This window comes from Erpetoichthys calabaricus, chromosome 13, assembly GCF_900747795.2.
Source record: "Erpetoichthys calabaricus chromosome 13, fErpCal1.3, whole genome shotgun sequence".
NCBI classification, from domain to species: Eukaryota; Metazoa; Chordata; class Cladistia; order Polypteriformes; family Polypteridae; genus Erpetoichthys; species Erpetoichthys calabaricus.
Genome location: NC_041406.2, coordinates 133555581 through 133581274, shown reverse-complemented (window position 1 = coordinate 133581274; position 25694 = coordinate 133555581). Strand labels below are relative to the sequence as shown.

Here is a 25694-nt window from a genome sequence, read left to right as displayed (position 1 = left end):
CTTGTCTAATCATTGCTTTGAAGGATTTAGCCTATTTTAGGGGTAAAAGGGTGTCATTACAACAATCTAGACATTAACAGGCCATTCAGCCCAACAAAGCTCACCAGCCCTATCCCTATCCAAGTCTAGTTTTGAAAGTCCCTAAAGTCCTGCTGTCGGCCAGACTACTTGGTAACTTAGTCCATGTGTCTGTGGTTCCCTTTGTAAAGAAAAATTTCCCAATGTTTGTGCAAAGTTTGCCCTTAACAAGTTTCCAACATGTGTCCCTATGTTCTTGATAAACTCTATTACACTAAATTCCTTCATAATTTTAAACATTTCAATCATGTCTCCTCTTAACACTAGAATCCCAGAAGCCTACGTAAATATTCATAATCCAAGGCCACCTTAAATTCCTTCACACCTCCTCATCAGTGTCTTTGTTTTGCAAATGTGTCAATCAGCACAAGCAGCAAGCAGCCTGCTATCCCATCCCCCTCGGAGGCAGCTGAAGTCAGTTGCAAAATTCTTATAGCTAAAGTCTCTTTAGCTGGGATTTAAGTGTCTGGAATTGTAGAGGGTAAATAATACATTGTTATTTGGAATACATACATTTCATGTGTGTTACGTGTCTGCAATGATCTGTGTAAATGTAGGATGACAGAAAATGCGAGGCAAGAAATGTTGAACACATAACTAAAACAGAAATTTTTTTCATGTTTCAGTAATAATGACAAAATGTTGATGTGAAGTGTATAATGTGTGAAGACCGTGTGTCCAAAGATCAAATAAACTCTTTCACAAAAGATATAACAAAACAAGTGCAATTTTATTCAAGAATATAACTGAAGAAAAATAAATTGTCCAATTTACATTTTGCTGTAAATATGTAAGAAATGAAGCCCAAATATCAATTGACCCAAAGTAGACATGTCTGCTAGGCTGGTGCAAAGGTAACAACTGCTGTCTCATAATCAAGAGGTTGCAGATTCGATCCTGGTTCCTACCCGCATTTACCATTTTGAATACTGGCATCACAGGTGTTTGTGATTACTCAGGTGTATTTTATTGGTTTTATTAAAACAGGGAAAAGGACCATCTAACTGCTATTACTACTGCCCAGTCTTCTTGGTGAATTGTAATGCAAAGTTGTTAGCATAGCTCCTTGCAGTATTTTAGAGGATTATTCATAAATAACTCCTGTTCAAACTAGTTTTATCTGTACCCATCAGGCAGCAGATAATATCCATTCGCTTCTTCGTATTATAGATGTAGCCCCTACTCTTTCTCAGCTTGCAGCCTTGTTGGCTTTTGATGCAGAGAAAACCTTTGACAGTATGAATTAGGATTTTCTATGGAAGTTTTTTGTAGAATCAGTAGATTTTTGGAGTTAGCTTCATGAACTTGATCACAACATTATACTTCTCCCCCTTAGCTCTCACCAACTCCACAATCTCTCGACCCATTCAGTTTCGGAAGGGTGCCAGACAGATCTGTTGATTATCTTCTTGAACTTTTTAATATTTAGTTGAGCCAGTTGCTATTTCTGTTCGTAGTCTTGAGTTGATCACCCCCTATTGTAGCTCATATCATAAAAATCTCTTTGTATATCGATGATATTTTGCTCTTGTGTGGTAATTTACCCGCTGATCTGCCTTATGTGCTTGGTTTAATTAGGTCATATTAAAAACCCTTTCTGGGTATATTTTCAACTGGGCAAAGTCTGTTCACTTTCCAATGAACCTTCTATACTGCAAGTCAGTTTTATCTGTTGTATGTGCCTTTAGGTAACTCATTGAAATTTTTGCCATTGGAATTTCTCCATTTCTGCATGATATTATATGTACTAATTACCGACATATTTTTAAAAATTGTTAAGGAATCCCTTTCCTTATCATTATTTCTTCCACTGTCATTTTGTTTAAGATTGGCAATTATTAAAATGAATATACCGTAGATACTCGCGTATTAGTCGATCTCGCAGATAATTACGAAATTTGTTATGACCCGCGTATAAGTCAAGGGTAAAACTTGACAGCTATCAGAGATAGAGGGTGACAATCAGCTGTTAATGGCGACAAAACTCACTGTCACGTCACAGGCATTCCCTCTGTGCTTGGAGAAATGCTAGACTTGTTGACTCGGCAACTAGTCCTTGCATGTGAGTGAGTTGCAAAATGTAAACAAAGGCAAGATGACGTCGATATGTCACAAGGGAGTGAAGCGAGTGCAGAAAAGAAAACACTTGGCAGACGATGTTTTGCACATTATCGCTGAGTCGGACTCTGATTTTTCAGAATCGGATTTTATTGACAGTGATCAGGAATCGAGCAAGAGAGTGAGAAGCCAGTATCAGCTAATCGGACACCAACCGATGCCGTGCCAGCTGATTGGCTGCCACCTGAACGCATTCGCGCAGCCGATGCAGCTACGGCAAGGTTCGCGTGGGAGGAATACCCAGACATTGATCCGTGGGAGCCGAACTGGCTACCGGACTTCACAAGACAGCATGGCTTGCTGTTGGACATGACAGATCACCCACTGCTGGACTACTTCAGGCTGCTCTCTCCTGATGCTGCTTTTCAGCTACTGTCAGACGAGACAAACAGGTAGGCAGAGAAATTTTTTGAATCGCGGGCTGTGCTTGCATCGCATTGATAGCGTGCGTTGCCTTGGTTCTTTTGATTCCAAATCTGGTTGCACGTGGCAGGTAATGGTATGTTTGTTATCCAAAACCTACAAAAGCTAATGCTCAAATTCAAGTATTTCACAGTTTAAAGAATTATTTAATGAAATTAGAAAAAAACTAGCTAATTAGCAATAGTATTGCTGGCTTATAATTATTTCAAAGACCATGGGAAACGGCAGATGACTGGTGACTTAACACTGTGAAGTGTTGAGTGTACAATGTCATTACCCCAAATTCTATGGACAATTGTGTTTCCCCACGGATAAGTCAACCACTGTTTTTTTGAATGAATTTTAAGGCATACATTTTTCGACTTATATGCGAGTATCTATGGTAGTTCCATTTTTTAACATTGTGCATTGCATACTGTGCGTCACCCCCGCTAAAATATTGTTCAGAAGTTAGAACTCTTTTGCCTATCTTTATAGGTAATTGTATAAGACTTTGTATTAATTCCTCCACTTTGAGTTGTGATAAATCTGACTGTGGGTTGTCTAGAGTTAAATCAGAAATATAGAGCTGATTAAGTCCTCCCACACATCTGACATCCAGGTTCCCTATTGAATCCAACATGGTGTCCCCTTCGTCTCTCTCTGTCCTTCCATTTACTGCTTTGAAATTAAAGTAGCTCTTCCTTACTTTAGATACCTTAGTCATATATGCATTGCAGACTTGGTGGAAGGTGGAGAAAAAATTTTGGCACAGCCAGGCCCCCCGCTGTGGAAGATCTATTAATTTCTGTCTTTGCTTCAAAGCTTGAAGGTCTTGGGTGCATCTGTAGGAAGAATCCAATGGCGTGCCTTATTCCTCCCTGCAGCCATGCAGCAACTGGTAGTCTGAGTGTACGCTGAGCCACCAAGTTTAATGAGTGCGCATAGCATTTAATGTGAGGAAAGCTGACCACCTGAACTGCAACAAGCAATTTCACTGTGTTGTCAGTGACTAACACTGGCTGTTTTTCTTAAAATATCTCAGTGACTTTATGAAATACCTCGGCCATGTTAGCCCCCATATTACATGCATGCATGACTCAGATTTGTAGGACTTAAGAGGATATGCACTCTTTTTCATTTATGTTATGTGATGTTTCTGTAACATAACACTGTGTGGCGTTCAAAGTTCATGAATCAGATAGAGTATCGCTTTCTGCTTTACAAAGCATCTGTTTTAATTTTAGTTTTAACCATCCACAGAACACTTTTTAGAAGTTGATTTCGGGAGTGGAGGATGGTTGTTGGCTTCTGTGGTTATAATCTTTTTTTTTAATGATTCCTAAATGCGTTTTTATTTTGGTAGCAAGTCAGCGTTCCAGGCAAAAATTCAACTCAAGGTGTCAGTGGCTTCTAAAAGAAGTAAATTAAGAGCTAATAGCTTTGATTTAGGTGTCAAATAATCAAATACATAAAATATTAATCTTTCAGTCTCTTACTTTTCTAACCTCCATGTACGTGTGCCTAATTCTTTTTCTTCTCCTGTGCAAGGCATCCTTCCCTTGTGCTTTTATGTCTATCCTGATGATTATGTAACTTTCAAACAATGTATAGTCATTAAGAACTGTGTATTTTACTCAGGCTCCGAGTCTGTGTCAATGACCATCAGAATGTCAGTGTCAGAGGGCCATCCAGTGTAATATTGTCGTCTTCTTGATTGAACTGAACCAGCATTTGACACAGGGCTTAGGAAACTGCTCAACTGGCTTAGGAAACTGATTGTGATTAAATCCTCCAAGGTTGAAACAGAGTGAGTTTCACACTTTTCATTTTATTCTTTTCTGTGCTGAAGAGCCACGTTCACACTGATCTGCTGAAGTAGGCAGAACTACAACAAGAAAGAGAAATGTGCAGTAAAGCTCTTTTATCAGTAAGACTTCCTACAAACTGCTGTCTGTTATGTGAGATTTGGCCTTTAATCAGATTTTTTAGTAAGTTCCATTTGATTTGTACAGCCTTGACATGACATGCATTTTTCATCAAGACTTACTGATACCAGTTAATTGAAGTGTCAGTCTCATTTTCTACAAAAGTGGTTAAATCATCAGCCAATGAATCATAATAGAAGACTGAGAAGCAACAAATTATCTCAGACCTACAGTCAAAGTAAAAAGTATTTGAACCCTTTGGAATTATCTGTTTTACTGCATGAATTAGTCATAAAAAGTGATCTGATCTTCATCTAAATCACAGGTACTGATATATACAATGAGCTTAAGCCAATGACACACAACAAATTCTACTCTTTCACTTCCTTATTTTACAAACGCATTCAACTTTCACAGTGGTAGTGGAAAAAGTAAGTGAACCTTGGGATTTAATATATAGTTGACCCTCCTTTGGCAGCAATGACCTCAACCAGGCGCTTACTGTAACTGCAGATCAGACCTGAACATCGTGCGGGGGGAAATTTTAGCCCATTCTTCCCTGCAGAGCTGCCTTAACTCTTCCATATTCTTTGGTTGTCTTCTGTGTATGGCTCTCTTCAAGTCATTCCACAGCATCTCAATAGGATTGAGATCTGGGCTCTGACTGGGCCACTCCGAAAGGTGGAGTTTGTTCTTCTGAAGCCATTATGCTGTGGATTTGCTACAATGTTTGGGGTCATTGTCCTGTTGCATCACCCAGCCTCTTCTGAGCTTAAGTTGACTGATGGACATCCCCACATTATCCTGGAGAATTTGTTGCTAAACTTGTGAATTCATTTTCCCCTCAATGATGGCAAGCCCTGATGCAGCAAAGCAGGCCCAAATCATGATGTTCCCTCCACAATACTTCACTGTAGGGATGATGCTTTGATGTTGATATGCAGTGCCCTTTTTACGCCAGATGAAATTCTGCTTGTTCCTCCCAAATAGTTCAATTTTGGTTTCATCACTCCACAAAACATTTTCCCAGTACCGTTGTGGAGTGTCCAAGTGTTCTTTCGCAAACTTCAGATGTTCAGCAATGTTCTTTTTTGATAGCAGTGGCTTCCTTATTGGTGTCCTGCCATGGACTCCTTTCTTGTTCAATGTTTTGCGTATAGTCGACTCATGAACGGAGATGTTAGCCAGTTCTAATGACTTCTTCAAGTCCTTTGCTGTCACTCTAGGGTTCTTCTTTACCTCATTGCTGACTTTGCGTTGTGCTCTTGGGGTCATCTTGGCAGGGTGCCCATTTCTAGGCAGAGTAGCCACCATACCTAATTGTCTCCATTTATAGACAACTTGCCTAACAGTAGACTGATGAATATTTAAAATCTTTGAGATGACTTTGTAACCCTTCCTAGTCTTATGTAGATAAACAATTCTTGATCGTAGCTCTTCAGATAGCTCTTTTGTGTGAGGCATGATTCCCATCTGGATATGCTTCTTGTCAAAAACTCAAATTTTATAGTATTTTTTTATTAATCCAAGTAATTCTAGGCCATACCTCTGAATTCGTTTCATTAAATGGACTCCAGGTGTGCTAAATTCTGACTGCAATGAGCTTTTTAAAAAGTCATTAGCTTAGTGTTCACTTACTTTTTCCAACCTTCAGTTTCACAGTTTGAATGATTTATTCAACATGGTCAAAAATTCTCTGAAAATTTGTGTATCTTTACTTATATGAGACTGTGTTTGTTCATTATTGTGACTGACATGAAGTTACAACCATGTTTTCTATGGGAATTAGACATAAATATAGATAATTCCTAGGGTTTCATATACTTTTTACTTTGACTGTATGTGAGCTTCTTGCTGTGAATACCCCACACATTTTCAAACTGGCTTTCTATTTCCTTGACTGTAACTTCCACTTTTTTCTCAACAGCTATCTCTAAATTAGTTGAGACATGTGCCTTTGAGTTGGATATTTTGAAAGATAATACCTGTTTTGGTACTACTCAGTGACTCTTCCTGTTTTTTAGGTTTCTGTCTGTCTGTCAGGTCTGTGTGTTATCCTGAGGCACCACATTTTTATGCTGAGCAAGTGATTCTAGGCTAGTGTGCTGCAGAAACTTTCCATTCCTTAATGGTCTGTCTGTTATCCTCTTGCTTGTGAGAACACAACTGTCAATAGCTGCTATAGCTTGAGGAAAAATAAAAGAAGGCAAGGGGCACACCTTTCTATAGCTCTGCTCCAGCTGTGGAAATGAGTGTGCCCCCCAAGGAATCAGACAGATGGCCCCAATATTCATGAAATTGATAAAGAAGACTTTCTACAAACCTTTAAAAATACATTCTGAAGAATTTTTAGCTGTCCAGAGTTCATTTTGTAAGCAGCAGTCAGGAGGCATTTTTACAGCTCTGCCTCCAGCTGGAGCAATAAGTGTCCCTTCCAATAATGGATAGAACAGAAGGGTACAGTGGAGAAAAAAAGTGATAAAAGACTTCATAAATTCTTTTAAATAGATTTACCTCAATTTTAGGCAGTCCCAGTGTTTATTTTGTAAACAGAAGAGCATTTCAATGACAAAAGCTCAGCAGTGGAGGGGATGGAAAGGCACATTAAATATGAAATGAATATATAAGAATGTCTGCAGTCTTTTAGATTACATTTTGAACAATTTCAGCTATACAATGTTCATTTTGGCAAGCAGCTTACAGGGTATACACATTTTTTAGCTGTGGAAATGAATTTCTCCTTTGGTGGAAGGGATGCAGGGGCACTGTAGAGGTGAATGTGCAATAGAAGACTGCCAGGTAGGTTTATTAACACAGAATTACCAAGCATATGAAACAACTCGTAAACCTGGCCCACCTTAAATCCCTTCGCACCTCTCTGTCAGCATCTTTTGTCTTGTAAATGTGTCGATAAGCACAAGCAGCAAAGTAGCCTGCTATACCATACATACCCCCCACAGCCACAGAAATGGCAAGAAGTTCTTCCAGTTCCTGCCTTGAGTATCTGGGAGTGAGCTACCTGGAGTTTGTATAAGGCAAATAATTTGATGTGTGTTCTGTGTCTATAACAATCTATGTAAACACATCGTTAAAACAGAAACGTTTCTCATGTTTTAGTAATAAATGACAAAATGTAGACATGAACTATATAATGTGTGAAGGCTGAAGTCCAAATATTAAATAAATACTTTCACAAAAGGTACAAAGACAATACGACAGCTTCCGTGGTGCAGCGGTAAAAACTGCTTGATTTATAATCCAGAGGTCACAAGTTCGAAACCAACTCCCTCTTACATTTACCGTTTTGAGTAGTGAGCTGCTCTTATTGTTAATATTATACAATAAAAACTTACATTTGATTTGTGTCTGTAACAGCTGGTGTAAATTTATAGTACAAAGTAATAGTATAGTAAAAGTTAGCGTTTTTTTTTTTTTTTTTTTTTTTTTTTACTTCTCTCAGTCATGATCACGATCTGACGCTGTTAGTTTTTTATCTGAAACTGGGAATAACTGTAGATGTGAGTGGTGTTTTTGAGACAGTGGAACTGGATATTCACTGATCTGGAGGGATAAAAGCTAATACACAAACGCTGGTGAATCTGCCTTCTTCGTATCTCATTGTCACTTTAATTTTTTTTTATTCTGTTTTATTGAGTGTTCCTGCTCACACGCTGAATAGTATGCACCTTATGGTCCATGATGTCAAAGCTGCACTGACAAAAAACAGAGACATAGGTATATATCATATTTGGAGTAATTCATTTCATGAACTGTATAGTACATTTTGGAAAACATTGTGGCACTGATGCAACATTATTCATATTATTCATATTGATTCGCATGCTTTCTTGCGGTTGTAATCAGTGACCGCTTTTTTTTTTTCCCTGATCTTGCTGAGTCTCCACTTTTTGGTGCATGGTGGTGTTTCTTTTTTACTCCAGGACATGCAGAGGAAAGAAGAGTACAGAGAGGTCAGTTTTCTGCGCTACATACAATCATCAAATTCAAATGTTAACAGTTCCCACACACCCAAGGATTGTACTTCCTACATTTACGACATGTGTACCTGTTTGCAATGTACACACTTCTCTCTGTGCTGTGGTTACTATTACATTGAAGGGGCGCCTGACATTGACTGAGTTTGCCTTCCTGGGGGAAGCAGCTGTCTTGGAACAGAAGCTTGTTGATGTTGCATCCTCTTTTTCTGTTTCCATCGCCTATTCTTGTAAGAAGCGATGACAAAGTTCCTCTGCAAGGTGAGCAAAGAACACTCTTCTTTTCTTAGTGGACCCGTGCATGTCTTGCACAGTACATGTACATTGATTGCCGCCAGGTCAAGCATGTTGTAGCACACAGCGACTGGCCACTTGCGTGCTCCTGCTCGCACTGAATAAGCTCACGCCTTCTGGTCCATGATGTCAACGCAGCACTGGGGGGAAAAAAGAAAGAGACAAATATATATGTGACATTTTGAAGAAATCGTTTTATGACCTGAATAGTACCAATCAGAAAACATCATCGCACTAATGCAATATTATTTGAAAACGAACAGTGTCAGATCGGGTGTGATTTATGGTATTTGTAAAAGTTAGCGTTTTTTTTCAGTTTTTATACTGTCAGTCATGTTCACCGCTCACCCATCCTGATCTGACCCTAACTAACAGTGCCATCATAAATTTAATAATTAATAATATTCCCTCAGGTGTTATATCAGGATGCAATTCACTTAGATCTCCTTGCTTATTTACGGTACAGGAAACACTCACCTGTACCGCCGCATCACGTCGGCCAGAGAGTCTAACATCACGCCTCCTCTGCTCCTCTTGAGCTTCCTTCAAGGGCTCCTTAGCTGTTCTCTCCAGCCGCTCGATTCTCTGCCTCAGCAGAGCCAGTCCCTGCAGGAAAGACCATATGGGCTGGAGCATATCCTCCAGCTCACGTACAGCCCACAACAGATTAATGCATTCGGCCGCAAGCCATTGGTGCTGTGTGCTTCCAGCACAGGCCCTGTCGTGAGTCCTCGGAGATTAGGGAGGAGGTTCGTTGTCCCCACCTGTACCCCCTGTAGCGGCGGGACTTCGGCACACATCCCCCCCTCTTACCTGCTTTGTGGAGCCCTCCACCACCCCCTCCTCTTTCGGAGTGACGCCATCGCGTTGAGATTCCAGGTGCTCCTCCTCTAGCTGTTGTCTCTTGGCGAGCAGGGGGCCCAGGTCAAAGTCACTCTCGCTTGAGCTCGCCTTCCCGTCGTCCCAGGGATTGGCATGCTTAGGCCAGCAACACGGATCCAGTATATCACCATTTATGAGGTAGGCATACGGATTAGGTGTGTGCGGTACATCCCGGACACAGACAGGTAGACATGATGATTTCACCACACACACACGTTTATTTACAATATTTACAACACAAAAGTGAGCACAACCCAGTGCCGTAGCAGCAATCACCCCTTAAATCCTCGCCTTTCCACAATGCCTTTCACTGTCTCTAGTCCGCCTCCACTCCTCTCCTCCGAGCTCTGTCCTCTTCCACCTGACTCCAGCCCTCGAATGGAGGGAGGCAGCCCCTTTTATGCACACCCAGATGGGCTCCAGGTGTTTCCCGACACTCCCCTGTGTGGCGGAAGTGCCGGCTGCCGCACCCGGAAGGACTCCAGGTGTCCCTGATCCTCTTCTCTCCCCAGCACTTCCGGGTGTGGGCGGAAGTGCTGAGGTCCAGGGCTCCCAAGGTATTGGGGCCCCCCCTGGCAGTGACCACGGGCCCCTACAGGGTTGGGCTTCCAAGCTCTGCACCCGTGGTCCCCAACACAACCAGAGTCTCCCCCTCGTGATCTGAAGGAGGCACAAGCCCTCCTCCGGTCCTCCTGGGCGTCCTGGCTGGGTACCACCCCCAGCCGCGTGCCACAGATGTAAAACACTTCCAGTGCAAATCATCCCTGGGGCCGGCGCCTACCTCTTTGCGGACCCCATCTCCCGGAGCTTCCGCCTTCTGGGTGGCCTCTCTCCGCAGCACGTTGATCCGGGCTTTGTTTGTGACGGTGGTTGTGTCACCGCCCACTGCATTAGGAGCCCTCCTGGATCTCTTCTTTTCCATTGACTAGGAGCATTTCCTCTTCAGCAACTCCCTTTTCTTTTTCTTCTTCTTTTTTTTTTTCCTTCCCAAGCGCGGCCTCAGCGTGTGCTTCCAAAGCTGCATGTGCACGCGTGCTGTTGTGCTGCCTCGTGTGCGTGCCTTGCACTGCTGTGTCAGGTTGCCACAAGTCTGACAATGCAGGATCCTGCCGACTACGCCACTTGTGGCCCACCAGGCTGGCATTGGCAGCTGAACCCAACACAGACACGTATGGGACACAAGTTCAATGCACACTTTGATTTTCTTTTCTTTTTCCCTTGTGGGAAATGCCTTCCCTGTTCCCCACAAGTATAACACATTCCTGGCACAAGCACAGCACAAACGATTAATCCCTTCCTTTACTCTTTTCCTTCTCCTCCTTCACTTCTCAGGTCAAGCTTCATCACTCTTCCTCCAGACTCTGGCTTCCAGAGTAGTAGCTGCTGGCTCCTTTTATAATGAACCTGAAGTGCTCCAGGTGCTTGATTACTCATTTCCTGCAGCACTTCCGGGTGTGGCGGAAGAACTGCTATAGATCATAACTCAGTAGTTGCATCAAAACCTAAAGGCAAGGTTACATTCTGAACTTAAAAAATAAAACTGTCTGCGAGTAATGTCCTTTTTATTTATTTATTCTTTTGTAAACAAATGTTCCATCCATCCATTCATTATTAAAACAGTGTAATCCATAAGAATCAGACCCAATAGTATCGGGAGAAAGACATGAACCAAACCTGACAGAAAAAAGATAAAAAGACAAAAATAATGCAAGTGCAACATTTGGGCACCATTAAAAAGCTAGTGCCAAAGAGCAAGGAAATATGTAGTTATAATTAAGCAAGCCCTACAGGTCATGTTATTTAACAGACTTTGCATGTTAATGTGTATTTGCATTTCGTAGAACCTGGTGTTTTCTGCTGTGCTGTGTTGAATATTTTTACGCTTCTCCTACCTGCAGTAAAATATTTTATCATTTTTTAATGATTTTTCAGAAAATTTTTATTGATAGAATTTTGTCATCTAATTATTTTTAAACCATCTTACAATTTTTATCTTTCTGCATTTTACATCTGGTATCTGTTTAAATTTTATGCCAGCTGGGTGTTCACTAGCTTTAACACTTTTGTGACATCCCCTCCCAATCTGATAATGCCACCTCTTTAAGATATGTGTTAGATGGAAAATGGGGGAATGTAATTTCCCTGTGGAGTTTTTGCACTGTCTGAGTGTATTGCAGTTTAGGGGTTTTGTCCTCTTGGAATTTGCATACCGTCAATGAGTTTCCCTTTTTGCTGTTTTATTGCTGTCAGTTTTGTTGTTGGGGGATGGGGGGATTCCCCATTGTGTTTTTGCACAGTCAAAGACATATGGGGGTCCTCTTTAGAGTTCTCAGGCTGTTGACAAGTATTTGGAACACAGAATGGGAGGAAGGCTTGCTGGGCTTTCAAAGGTTTTGAGGATGTCCGAAATCAGGGGCTAAAGCTCCAGAAGCCCCCCACCTGAGACAGCACTGCTACGTGCAGTGGAGTCTAGCACTTGTTTGGTACTCAGAAAAATGAATAAAACTGAGCCAGTATTGAGAAACAGGTACCTAGGGAGTTGTATTGAACCAATATGAGTACCAGCGAATAGTATCAGTGCATCCCTACTAATGGAATACCTTGTAAAGAACATCTCAAAGACTACATAATTTCTTAAATATTTGTTAATCATGTTATTTCACAAAGGTAGCCTTAAATTTGGGACAAAGGAGTGTGTGTGTATTTTTTGGGGGGGGAAAAGTAAAGCATCAATAATTTCTGACAGATTAAATTTAAAAATTACTTTTCCATTTAATATTACTTTTCAGTAAGTGCTATTAATCAGGTAATGTCTCCATCATATACTGATGATGTTTCACAAGCTTAAATGACACAATCCTGACAAAGCAACTTGCTGACATAACTGATTTTAAAATTGTTACAAAAACATTAAAGCATTAATGACCCTGTGTAAATGAAAATATCATTAATAATATTTCTATACTATAGTTTGTGTGGCATTGTTAAAATAATTATTGTTTAGGATTTGTTCTAAGTAGTATTTACTTTTTAGTTACAGAATAGTATATGTTGGAAAGTAAATTTAGTACATGCACATAGTAGGATGATGATCATACCATTCTTTATAAAAACCTATGCTGAAATCACCCCACAAGCCTTTAAAATCTTGCAGGTTTCTTTTATTTTGGGGTGAAATTGAGGCCTTTTCAAATTATTACTCATATCTGCTAGTACCTGGTTAAAGTAATACAAATTGTCTGATCTTTAAAGAAAAAAGATCTTTGTGATTAAGTCATGTGACTGCAGAGAAACTTTCCTGCAGCTTTCTAATTATTTTTAGAAATACTAGTGATAAGAAATAAATAAGTTTAAATAATTAGTAACTGTTCTTTCCTGACAAACTTTTATTTATTTATTTTAATTTTCTAGAGCTGAAGGTACTAAAAGTTTACATTGAGTTTTCCCTTGATCAACCAAAAGGAGGGCTTCATTTCGTTGTACCAGATATAGAAGGCAGCATAGCAGAGCGAGGAGCTCATGTATTTTCATGTGGATACCAGAATTCAACAAGGTAACAGATCTATCAAATTCATACATATTTTTACATTTGTAAATTTGTAGCATGCTTTATTCTGTGTAATTAGTTAAGATGACATATAGAAAAAAAGCATTCATAGTTAATGAATGTATTGTATATTTGTATATTATATATTATATATTATATATTATATATTATATTATTGTATATTATAAAATTATAATTTAATCATTAAATTAATACTTCTGTAATTTAAATTTTACTTTTCTTTATTTGATAGTAGAAAGTGTATAAAATATAAATGCAGGTAATATTGAAGATATAAGGAGTCTGAAGAGATGATAGAAAACTGAAAACTTTAGAACCTAAAACGTTTAAGAATGTGAATTAAAAATAAGATTGTTTGTATGTATATAGAGTTTAGATAGCAAGTGCTAATTAATCAAATACACTTTTTTTTGAGTGTTTTGAGAATGTTGGGTATGTAATGTGTGTTATTTAGTTTATATTCTAAAATTCAAGAGATAGTTACATGTGTGTTTGGTCCAAGACACAATTTTCATAATTTTGACTCTGTACACCGGCACAGTAGATTTGAAATGGAACACTCAAGATGTGATTGAAATGAAGACTTTCGTCTTCAAGGAGTTTAATAGATACTAGCCGATGCCCGCCGTAGCATACGGCGGTGTAAGAATAGGAACGGAAAACGGTGAGAAAGGAATTCAGAAATTAAGAAGAAATAAATACTTCTTGAAAGACGCAGTGTGCATGTAGAATTTCCGGCCAAGTAGGATTATATGTGAAAGTGATAAATAAATCAGGCTTTCCGAACTTACGTACTATGGCCATGGCATCCTGAGGGTTTTGTTGCATGTATCTTGGACTTCCTGGAAATGTGGATGGTAATATGATCATTTTGCCTACACGTACATTGTTATTTTCAGCGTTTGCTTGCAGTGCGTCTGATAGTACTTTGTATTGTTCCACGTGCAGATCTTGTTGATGTAATTTGAGATAGTTGAGACGTGCACCCTCTGTTTTAACGTACGCATCTACGACATACTGTTGGAATAGTTTGCCGCTGGAGTGCAAAATACTAAATGTATTCCTCATTGCTAATCTGTACGCGTAAAATTGGCATTGAGTAAGCCTTATTCGCTTGGCGGTTCTTTTATCGGAAACGTGTTGTAAATCTTTGTGCCAGCCAATGTCTCCATAGGGGAATAAAAGTGGGTAAACCACAGGATCGCAATTCATATTGAGCGTTGAAATCTGTTTACAGGAGTTGCCTATGTGATAGATGTAAATGTCCCTATTTGGCAGGTGTTTCGCCATCTTCTCCGACGAAAATCGCTGCAACATCGGTGTGACGTGTTGGGGCATTGTATCATCGTAAATCCTGCCTAGGGTTTTCCTTGAAAACCATTCGACTGAGTGATTTCATGCATGTGTTTGTATGATTTAGCGAAGGGGTTGATGGTTCTGAGCATGGAATCTAGCTGGAGAAGTAAATTTTCACTGCATGCAGAGTTTGCTTTATTTTGTAAGTGTACTTCAGTAGCTTGCGCTGTGTCAAAAACATACAACTGTCCATATCCTGGAGAGGTATTAGTATTAGCGTATAGTGGAGAGATAAATTTGCCCGTGTATTTTAAAACAGTATGGTCCGTGGCCAGGAGGTTGAGTTATCTGTGCACCCATGGAAGCAAACGCTAGAGAAGAGTTGTATTCTCGAATGTGTTCACGATAATTTTTAGCTTCCGATGTTTGCTGTGTAAGAAGCTGTTGTAAAGACACAGGTAGCTCCCGCAAAGGTGGTAAAGCTACTTTACCGTTGTTGCAGAACCTCGAGTACTTGTTGGATGTATTACGATCAGCAGGCCAGTATAGTGCATGACATGGAAGAGGACGAATAGGAATCGAGAAATGCCGTGTTGGCAGGACCGGTTTTGAAGTGGAAGCAGGACAAACCAGAAGAGAAATATATATAAGAGATATCACAGGAGCCATTTAGAAATGAGAGACATTTTTATACATTCTTCTACTACCTCTTCATTTTTTCCCCAATGTGTGTTGTGTTTATGTTCTCGATCCAGCCTTCTTCATACAGTTCGGTCCTGCACCTCCTCCCCAGTCAGGCACTTTTTCTTTAAATTTTCTTTTACTCTATTCATATACCCTCACTTTGGCCTCCCTTGCTTTCTCTTCCACTGTACTTCCATTTCTGTCACTCTTTTGTCCACATATTCATTGTCTCTCCTCATCACATGTCCACACCACTTCAGCCTGCTTTCCTGTACTTTATTAGATATATCTCCTACTTCTGATTGTCTCATGTCTTACCCTGTCCTTTTTTTTATAAATCCACACATCCATCTCAACCCTTTAATTTCTACCACATCTGATGTCTCAGCTCCATACATCATTGCTGGTCTTACCACTGATTTAAAAACCATACCTTTAAGCACTTCCTTTTTTTAATCTCCACCACTTTATTCTTGGTGCTGCTTGCTTTGGTTTTATTCTCCTGGTGATTCTGATCTCTCAGTCAGTCACCACCACTTAATGCTGCACTTTCACACTTTCCCCTATTATGACCGTAGAATTCTTTATTTCTTTCAAATGAGATCTACACATGAATAATAATAAAAAAAAAAAAAGCGCTAACTTTTACAAGTAGCCAAAATTTACAGACTCAAATCAAATGTATTATTTTATTATATTATAGTAATAATAATAATAATAGCAGCTCATTACTTGAAACACGGAGTGCCGGGACTTGAACCAGCAACCTTTTGGTTATAAGGCAGCAGTTCTTACCTCTGCACCATTCAAGAATACATAATCAACTTTCTGTCAATTGACATTTGAGCTTGGGTGTGTAACTCATTGACAGTAACATGTAAATTGAATGATTTTTTTTATTTGGTTATATTCTTGAGTAAAAGTGCACATGTTTATTTGATATTTGGACTAAAGTCTTCACACATTATACAATTTACGTAATTATTAGTATAACATGGAGAATGTTTCTGCTGTAGATATGTGTTCAGCATTTCTTGCCTTGCATTTCCTTTCATCCTATACATACCTAGATCTTTGTAGCCACGGAACACACATGAAATGCATATATTCCAAATAACGAAACTGTATTATTTACCCTATACAACTCCTGGAACCTCACATGCTGATAAGGAGCCTTGAGCTTTTCAGCTGGGGTGGGGGGGATGGTTTATGACACAGCAGGCTGCTTGCGTTGATTGACACATTTACAAAATAAAAGATGCTGATGGAGAGGTGTGAAGGAATTTAAGGTGGGCCAGTGTTACAACTTTTTTTGTAGGCTTCAGGGATTCTACTGTTAAATAATAAAGTTTGTGTCATATATGTGATATTTTTTTTTTTTTTTGTAACAAAGTAAAACAGCTGAATGAGCATCCTCCAAGTGTAGCAATTCCATAATTTTTTACCACGGTTTATATAATGATTCAGTATTTCTCTGACCTTATAACTTCTTGGCAAAACTCCAGATTTGTTCTCCACCATTTTCTGAAGCTGCCAACAACTGTGCTTGGATACTTTCAACAGACATTTTAACATTTGAGTACTACTTTCAAAAATGTTAAGAAATTTGAACTGCAATTAGCCATAGACCCATAACAACCAACAACTAATAACAGTGCATCAATCAATGCCATTTTTACATCCCTTGAATTGGAACCTGCTGTCTATGAAAGCTGTTGTAAACTGCTGTTGAAAAGCATTTATTTAACTAATTTGACTAGCACATGCAGTTTCATTCTGTTAATGCTATTTTTTGAATATGACACACTGTTACAGAGTGTTTAATAAACTGTGATAACTGATGCTGTGAAGTAACTAAAAAATATACAGTATTCCAAAGTTTCAAATCAGAAAATTAATCACACCTGAATGTTGTTCCATGCATACTTTTCTGACTTTTATGTGTGCTATACACATGAAGAGAAAATACCTTAATATGCTATAAAGACATTGATACCAATAATTCCATTCATCATCCAACCTGTGATATCCTAACTACAGGGTCATGGGGGTCTGCTGGAGCCAATCTCGGCCAACACAGGGCGCAAGGCAGGAAACAAACCCCGGGCAGGGCACCAGCGCACACACACACACACACCAAGCACACACTAGGGACAATTTAGAATCACCAATGCACCTAACCTGCATGTCTTTGGACTGTAGGAGGAAACCGGAGCACCCGGAGGAAACCCACACAGACACAGGGAGAACATGCAAACTCCACGCAGGGAGAACCCGGGAAGCGAACCCAAGTCTCCTAACTGCGAGGCAGCAGTGCTACCCACTGCGCCACCTTGCCACCCACCAATAATTCTAATTATCAAAATTTAATCACCCACTTTTTCAAACAATACTGTCATCCTGAGTTGTATAATAAAATCTGAATAATATAAAATGAATTATAAAATACACAAGTAAATAGATAAGTAAAACTTTAAGTTTAATCTCATCTTTATATTCTAATAAATCACTGGAGTCCTCTAGAAAATTAATATGTTTAAACACTATGCTTTTCTGAGAGGGATCTAGTACTCTATTTTATTTGCCATTCTTTGTATCTGTTACCTATTTATTGATGATACTTAGAATATAGTTAACTATAACTTTTATTTCTTTTGGTATTTATTTATGTACTTTTAAAATGTGTTTATATTAAGCAAAGATAATTTACAAAACAAATGTTTAAAGCTGTCACCATGATTGACTAATAACATTTTTTAAGAGTATTAGAGAGAGTATTTTGTAAGTAAGAAATTATTAATTTTAAATCAAATTGAATAACACATTCTTAGCCCTCAGTTAATTATCAGTTTTGCCTTTGGCAGTGTTGGTAATTAAATAATTTATTGAGGGATCCACTTTATTTCTGTTGCCTTTCTCATTAGGAGGGAGTCTTTTGCCATTAGACTTGTATCAAGGTAACTGACGCACACTTGTTTTAAGAAACAGAATAATACAGGTAAAATTCCATTATAACGAATATCTTTACAACAAAATTTTCATTACAACGAAGTATTTTTATGGTCCCGACAGCTTCCCCATATGACACGAGTCAATAGAAATCTTGTTGCTTCAAAGTACATTCAGCAGGTACTTTCCTTATAACAAAGTGCACAAAAGACCTTGAAATGCCTGAACGAATCATCCACAGAGCAGTTAGTTCTGTGGCCGCAGATCAGTTGTGCACAATGATCCCTAAACAGAAACACTATTTTTTTTCGATCTTCGAACTTTCCTCGTACTGAGTTCAGAAACCTCACAATATGAAGAAGAAATAATGATTCGGCTCCTGACTGATAACTGTGCTGCCCACAACATGCTTCCACATTCAGATAATGTTTGCTTTGAATACCTCCCACCCAATTGCACGGCAGTGCTTCAGCCATTGGATTTGGGCATCATTCACACCCTGAAAGTGTATTACCGCAAGGAAATGCTGAGAAAAATTCTCATCAGCATAACTTGTAGGCAGGAGGAGATTAAAAGTAACTTGAAAGAAGCTATTGAAATGATTGCAAACGCCTGGATACAAGTTAAAGAAAGCACTATAGTAACAAATACAGAATCTCATTACAACAGAATATTTTTTAGGTCCCCGGGAGTTTGTTTTAACGGAATTTTACCTGTACAATTTATTGATAAACACAAAGATTATAGAAACATAGCTGCATATATAGTGACATCAAGACAGGAGTAAAAAGAGACGAGACAAATGTATAACAAAGGTAGAAGTTGGATGTTTACTAGGTATTTTAAGTAGTAATTTGTTGTGGCACAGATAGATTTGTACAACCAATTCTTTCAGCATGATGTCCTATTTTGTGTGGATTTGTTGCTGTTTTTGCTCCATGTTCAAGTGAAAGAATTTTCTTGTGTTGGAATGCTGTCTATCTTTTCTATCAATGTCCTTTATCTATTGTATTCTGTGATGCTTTGTTCAGCTTGTTGTTAGGCTCTTTGTTGTGTATTCTGCTCCTTAATAGAGAAAACCATTACTCTTTCTGGCACAAGAGTGTAGGTGCTGAAGTTCCCTTCTTGAAGTAAGGTTTCGTTTAAGTCTTGTGATACAGGGCACAGTCACTAGCACAGAACTTGGCTTGGCAGAGTGGATCTTAGAGCTAGTCCAGGGCATCCAGCTCAAAGGCTCTATGTAGAACAGATTCAAGGCAAAAGAAAATTTGTGAGGTCTTTGCTTCACAGATAGTGGATGGCTTCTCGCCCTAAAGAGAGCAGATTGACATCTTTCAGCTCAGAAAGAGAGTGTATTGTCTGATCTTTCGCTTTCCAAAGAGACATAAAAGATGGATGCAACTAGTTTAAAAGAATGCATAACCTCTGGTGATTGGATTAATGTCACTTTAAGTTACAAATCCAATATGTGTTTACAGGAGCTTTATTTTGTCCATCGCATCCAGCTGCCATCTTAACAGCTCTTGCATGCCCCTAAAACCTAGCAAAATGGCAGTGCCCACTTTGTCCTACAGGATCTGCGTGTAGTGTCTTAAACTGTTCATCTGCTGTTCACTCTATGTGTCTTTTACCTTTGTGGCCTGGTGGACGTTACGTTACCTTGGTGGTCAGCCTGCATAATCATTTTAAGACGATTAATAGAGAGCAAAATAACCTAATAAACTAAATAAACTTAAGACGGCATTCCTAACTTCAAATTTATTTTGATGTGCTTTGTTTGGCATGACGTTAGTAACATACCAAGCTAGACAGATCAGGCCACCTTGTCTTTGGCAACTGTATCCCCTTTGGGTAGTACTAGATGCCTCCAGGGCAACTGTGAGAGATTATCATTTTAAAGTGTTCCTGGTATACTCTGGGACTTTCTCATAATGGGCTGTGCTGGTGCAATCATAATGAATGTAGTAGTAAGGTCAATGAGATTTATTTAATTTTGCTCTGTATTTAATGTAATGTAGGGAACCCAGCCACAGGGGATGCACAAACCAGTGTGTTTCTTCGTGCCGGTCCCATGCCCGGATAAATGGGTAGGGTTACGTCAGGAAGGGCATCCAGTGTAAAATTTTGCCAAATCAATATGCAGACAACAGTACAAATTTACATACTGGATTGGTCGAGCCCCAGGTTAACAACGGCCGCCAACAGGGTGCTGGCGGGAATTGGTCTACTGTTGGCCGAAAAAGAAGGAGGAGGAGAAGAAGAGGGGGAGAAACATGTCCGGAGGTGAGAGGAGGAAGGTAAAGAGAGTGGAACTGAGGGTAGGAACTTTGAATGTTGGCAGTATGACTGGTAAGGTGAGAGAGTTAGCAGATATGATGGAGAGAAGAAAGGCTGATATATTGTACGTTGTACGTGCGAGAGACTAAATGAAAGGGGAGTAAGGCCAGGTGGATCGGAGGTGGATTCAGATTGTTCTATCATGGTGTGGATAGGAGGAGAAATGAAGTAGGGGTTATTCTTAAGGAACAGTATGTCAAGAGTGTTTTGGAGGTGAAAAGAGTGTCAGACAGAGTAATGATTATGAAGCTGGAAATTGGAGGTGTGATGATGAATGTTGTTAGTGCATATGCCCCACAAGTTGGGTGTGCAATGGATGAGAAAGAATATTTTGGAGTGAGTTGGATGAAGTGATGAACAGTGTACCCAAGGGACAGAAAGTGGTGATTGGAGCAGATTTTAATGGACATGTTGGTGAAGGAAACAGAGGTGATGGGTAGGTATGGTGTAAAGGAGAGAAATGAAGAAGGTCAGAGGATAGTGGATTTTGCCAAAAGGATGGACATGGCTGTGGTGAATACGTATTTTAAGAAGAGGGAGGAACATAGGGTGACATACAAGAGTGGAGAAAGATGCACACAGGTAGATCACATCCTATGCAGAAGAGTCAATCTGAAGGAGATCGAAAACTGCAAAGTGGTGGCAGGGGAAAGTGTAGTTAAGCAGCATAGGATGGTGGTCTGTAGGATGATGTTGGAGATCAAGAAGAGGAAGAGAGTGAGGGCAGAGCCAAGGATCAAATGGTGGAAGTTGAAAAAGGAAGTCTGCAAGGTTGAGTTTAGGGAGAAGGTGAGGCAGGCACTGGGTGGTAGTGAAGAATTACCAGACAGTTGGGAAACTACAACAGATGTAGTAAGGGTGACAGCAAGAAGGGTGCTTGGCGTGACATCTGGACAGAGGAAGGAGGAAAAGTGGGATAGTCAGAGAGATGCAGAAAGTTGACAAGAGGACGAGGAGATGAGGCACAAGGTGAAGAGAGAGGTGGCGAAGGCTAAAGAAAAGGCGTATGATGAGTTGTATGAGAGGTTGGACACTAAGGAGGGAGAAAATACCTGTACCGATTGGCTAGACAGAGGGACCGAGCTGGGAAAGATGTGCAGCAGGTTAGGGTGATAAAGGATAAAGATGGAAACGTACTTCCAAGCGAGGAGAGTGTGTTGAGCAGATGGAAAGAGTACTTTGAGAGGCTGATGAATGAAGAGAACGAGAGAGAGAAGAGGTTGGATGATGTGGAGATAGTGAATCAGGAATTTCAACTGATTAGCAAGGAGGAAATAAGGACAGCTATGAAGAGGATGAAGAATAGAAAAGCCGTTGGTCCAGATGAGATACTTGTGGAAGCATGGAGGTGTTTAGGAGAGATGGCAGTGGAGTTTTTTGCCAGATTGTTTAATGGAATCTTGGAAAGTGAGAGGATGCCTGAGGAGTGGAGAAGAAGTGTACTGGTGCCAACATTTAAGAATAAGGGGGATGTGCAGGACTATAGTAACTACAGTGGGGTAAAATGGATGAGCCACAGCATGAAGATATGGGAAAGAGTAGTGGAAGCTAGGTTAAGAAGTGAGGTGATGATTAGTGAGCAGCAGTATGGTTTCATGCCAAGAAAGAGAACCACAGATGCAATGTTTGCTTTGAGGGTGTCATTGGAGAAGTATAGAGAAGACCAGAAGGAGTTGCATTACATCTTTGTGGACCTGGAGAAAGCATATGACAGGGTGCCTCAAGAGGAGTTGTGGTATTGTATGAGGTAGTCAGGAGTGGCAGAGAAGTATGTAAGAGTTGTAAAGGATATGTACGAGGGAAGTGTGACCGTGGTGAGGTCTGTGGTAGGAGTGACGGATGCATTCAAGGTGGAGGTGGGATTACATCAGGGATTGGCTCTGATCCCTTTCTTATTTGCAATGGTGATGGACAGGTTGACAGATGAGATTAGACATAAGTCCCCGTGGACTATGATGTTTGCTGATGACATTGTGATGTGTAGCGATAGTAGGGAGCAGGTTGAGGAGACCCTGGAGAGTTGGAGATATGCTCTAGAGAGGAGAGGAATGAAGGTCAGTAGGAACAAGACAGAATACATTTGTGTAAATGAGAGGGAGGTCAGTGGAATGGTGATGCTTTAAGGAGTAGAGTTGGCAAAGGTAGATGAGTTTAAATACTTGGGATCAACAGTACAGAGTAATGGGGATTGTGGACGAGAGGTGAAAAAGAGTGCAGGCAGGGTGGAATGGGTGGAGAAGAGTGTCAGGAGTGATTTGTGACAGACGGATATCAGCAAGAGTGAAAGGGGAAGGTCTACAGGACGGTAGTGAGACCAGCTGTGTTGTATGGGTTGGAGACAGTGGCACTGACCAGAAAGCAGGAGACAGAGCTGGAGGTAGCAGAGTTAAAAATGTTAAGATTTGCATTGGGTGTGACAAGGATGGATAGGATTAGAAATGAGTACATTAGAGGGTCAGCTTAAGTTGTACGGTTGGGAGACAAAGCCAGAGAAGTGAGATTGCGCTGGTTTGGACATGTGCAGAGGAGAGATGCTGAGTAGATTGGGAGAAGGATGCTAAGGATAGAGCTGCCAGGGAAGAGGAAAAGAGGAAGACCTAAGAGAAGGTTTATGGATGTGGTGAGAGAGGACATGCAGGTGGTGGGTGTAACAGAACAAGATGCAGAGGACAGAAAGATATGGAAGAAGATGATCTGCTATGGCGACTCCTAACGGGAGCAGCTGAAAGGAGAAGAAGATGATGATTTAATATAATGTAGGGCTTTATGTATATACTAGTAGAAGTACCCTGCATTGCCTGGGTATATTTGTATAATAGATTAAACTGAAAAGCAAATATGTTTATTTTTTTAAATGTGGACCTTTTTAGTCATTACTGACAGAAATGTATGTTTCCGATCTCCCATCTGTGATTGACACTACTACTTTGATAACTTAGTTTCTTTATCTCATGAGTTGAGATTTTTTTGTTTTTGTGCATAATTGAATTCCAGAATTGCAGTAACTCATTGCAGACTTGGAACCATTAATACTGCCTCATTGTTTTTTTTACCAGTTTAATGTAATTTCACAAAAATTTAACCTCGCATTAATAAACTAGATGGCTTGAACAATTTAATCCATGGTTCACAGAAAGCAGACTACAGTAGGGCGTGCCAGGGGATTTGGAGCCGACAAACTTCGCTGTCTCATTATTATTAGCGGAGACAGGATCAGTGGTAGTATTCTATAATGTTATAAAGATGACTATGTTTATTTGTTCAAAGTTTGATTTAAAATTGCTACAAAACATGATAAGGTAATGGCATCAAAGCCTAAAATTATAACCGCCTCTTTGTAAAGTTGACTTGAATAAATGTCTACCATCAAGAAACAGTAAAAGTTATTATCACTGTCTTTAGTTCTGTTTCTAATAGATTCTGAGCAGTGACCCGGCCTGCTCTAAAAAGTTGTCTTTCATTCTGTTTTATGGTGGTCCTTCTCACACTTTGATGTTCTGGTGTAAAATGGCTTTGACGTTTGCAAAAAAAAGAAACAAAAACACTTATCATTGGTATGCTTTTTTTGGATTGAGATCCTGACCATTGTATGTATGTTTTTAAGGGCCTTGCTTTAATTTTGTGGCAGTTTGCCGTACTGTTTAATTCTTCTTATGGCATTTTGTATCATTTTAAAAATTGTAGGTCTGCCAATACTGTTTTCTAGTATCTGGATGATTCACATCAATTTTCCATATGGTAGTTTTTTCAAATCCATTTACAAATTTAAGAGGTTTTTCATGTTTATTTCTAGCTTTGATTTTTGGTTAATGTTTAGGGCTCTGACAATATGTGTGTTTTTTGACCCCTTTATTCCCTATCTCCCTGTGAAGCAAAATATAGTATCAGTTTAATTGGATTTCAGCATAGGGTTTATAAACAGTGATATCATCATCATGGATTACCCAATTCAATTTACATTGTGAATAATAAATTAATTTCATTTAAAGTTTCTTTCTATTAACTGAAAGTCAAAACTACTGAAATCTACTAAATATTATGTCATTACCTTGTGAATTGGTGAATACCAAAATATTTCAGAATATTTTTAGTTGTACAGAGTCATTAACACTAGAATCCCTAAAGCCTATGAAAAAAGTCGTAATACCTGGCCACCTTAAAATATTATCTGGTATTACAGACTCAAATCAAATGTATGTTTTTATTATATTATAGCAATAATAGTAATATCAACTGACTACTCATACATTATACACTGGTCCGGATGACAGTACACTCTGCGTGATCTGGTTGCCGTTTCTCACCGGTGTCTTTTTGCTTTGTTTTGCTTTGTTGCTGTTACTACTTCCTCTGCCTTGCTCGTGCTTTTTATGTTTTATGGATGGATTCTCACTGGATTCATACTGGAGCTTTTGTAAAGTTTTATTCCATTCGATGCCTATATTCCACAAGCCCTGTCCCCTGTTCTCTCCCTGAGCCAGCATGGTTGGTGAGTAAGTCTTTACTTTCTTAATTGACTTGGATTAAGACTTTCTTAGCTGACTATGTTTACTGCTCAATTGGAGTTACAGTAGTGTATGGGTTCTGGCTAATGTGGTGGTAGCTGTTATTGCTTTTTCTGAAGATGATTACCTACTCTTCAACACAATTATGTGCTTACTGTATGCACTCCAGACAGGATGCGGTGACTTACAGCTTATGCATGGAGCTTGGCATTGCTAGTCCGCGGTATATACACCGCTTCTCTCTGCGTCATTTTAATATTACCTCTGTATTCGCTGACACTATTTCCACGATTTGGTCTGTTAGACCTGTTTTCTCAAAAAGACTATCCGCAGGACGATGGAGTAGCCAGACAAATTGGCTGAGACACCTGCTGCAAATGCTGGAGTGGAGTAACCAAGGTTTACAATCTGACGTAATTCTCCATTGTGCACTCCTGAACTGCAGATCGTTAACTAATAAAACTACTTTCCTTAACGACTTATCAACTTCTAAAAAACTGGACATGCGATTCCTTGTAGAAACGTAGCAAAATCAAGGGGCCTCATGTATAAACGTTGTGTACGTACAAAAATGTTGCATACACCTGTTTCCACGCTCACATCGTGATGTATAAAAAACTAAACTTGGCATAAAGCCACACACATTTTCGCGTCGGCT

The 25694-nt window shown here is 39.6% G+C and overlaps 2 protein-coding genes across 3 annotated transcripts in view; one reads left to right on the top strand and one right to left on the bottom strand.

The window, feature by feature from the left end:
* Window positions 1-25694, bottom strand: part of LOC127529990 (uncharacterized) — a 798609-nt gene that overhangs the window by 207820 nt on the left and 565095 nt on the right. The window lies entirely within an intron of this gene.
* The window catches only part of taf2 (TAF2 RNA polymerase II, TATA box binding protein (TBP)-associated factor), a 384123-nt gene that overhangs the window by 46668 nt on the left and 311761 nt on the right, over window positions 1-25694 (top strand). Inside the window, exon 6 of the mRNA XM_051935579.1 lies at window positions 13109-13250. Within this exon, the coding sequence (XP_051791539.1) occupies window positions 13109-13250 (142 nt within the window). The remainder of the gene's footprint in view (window positions 1-13108; window positions 13251-25694) is intronic.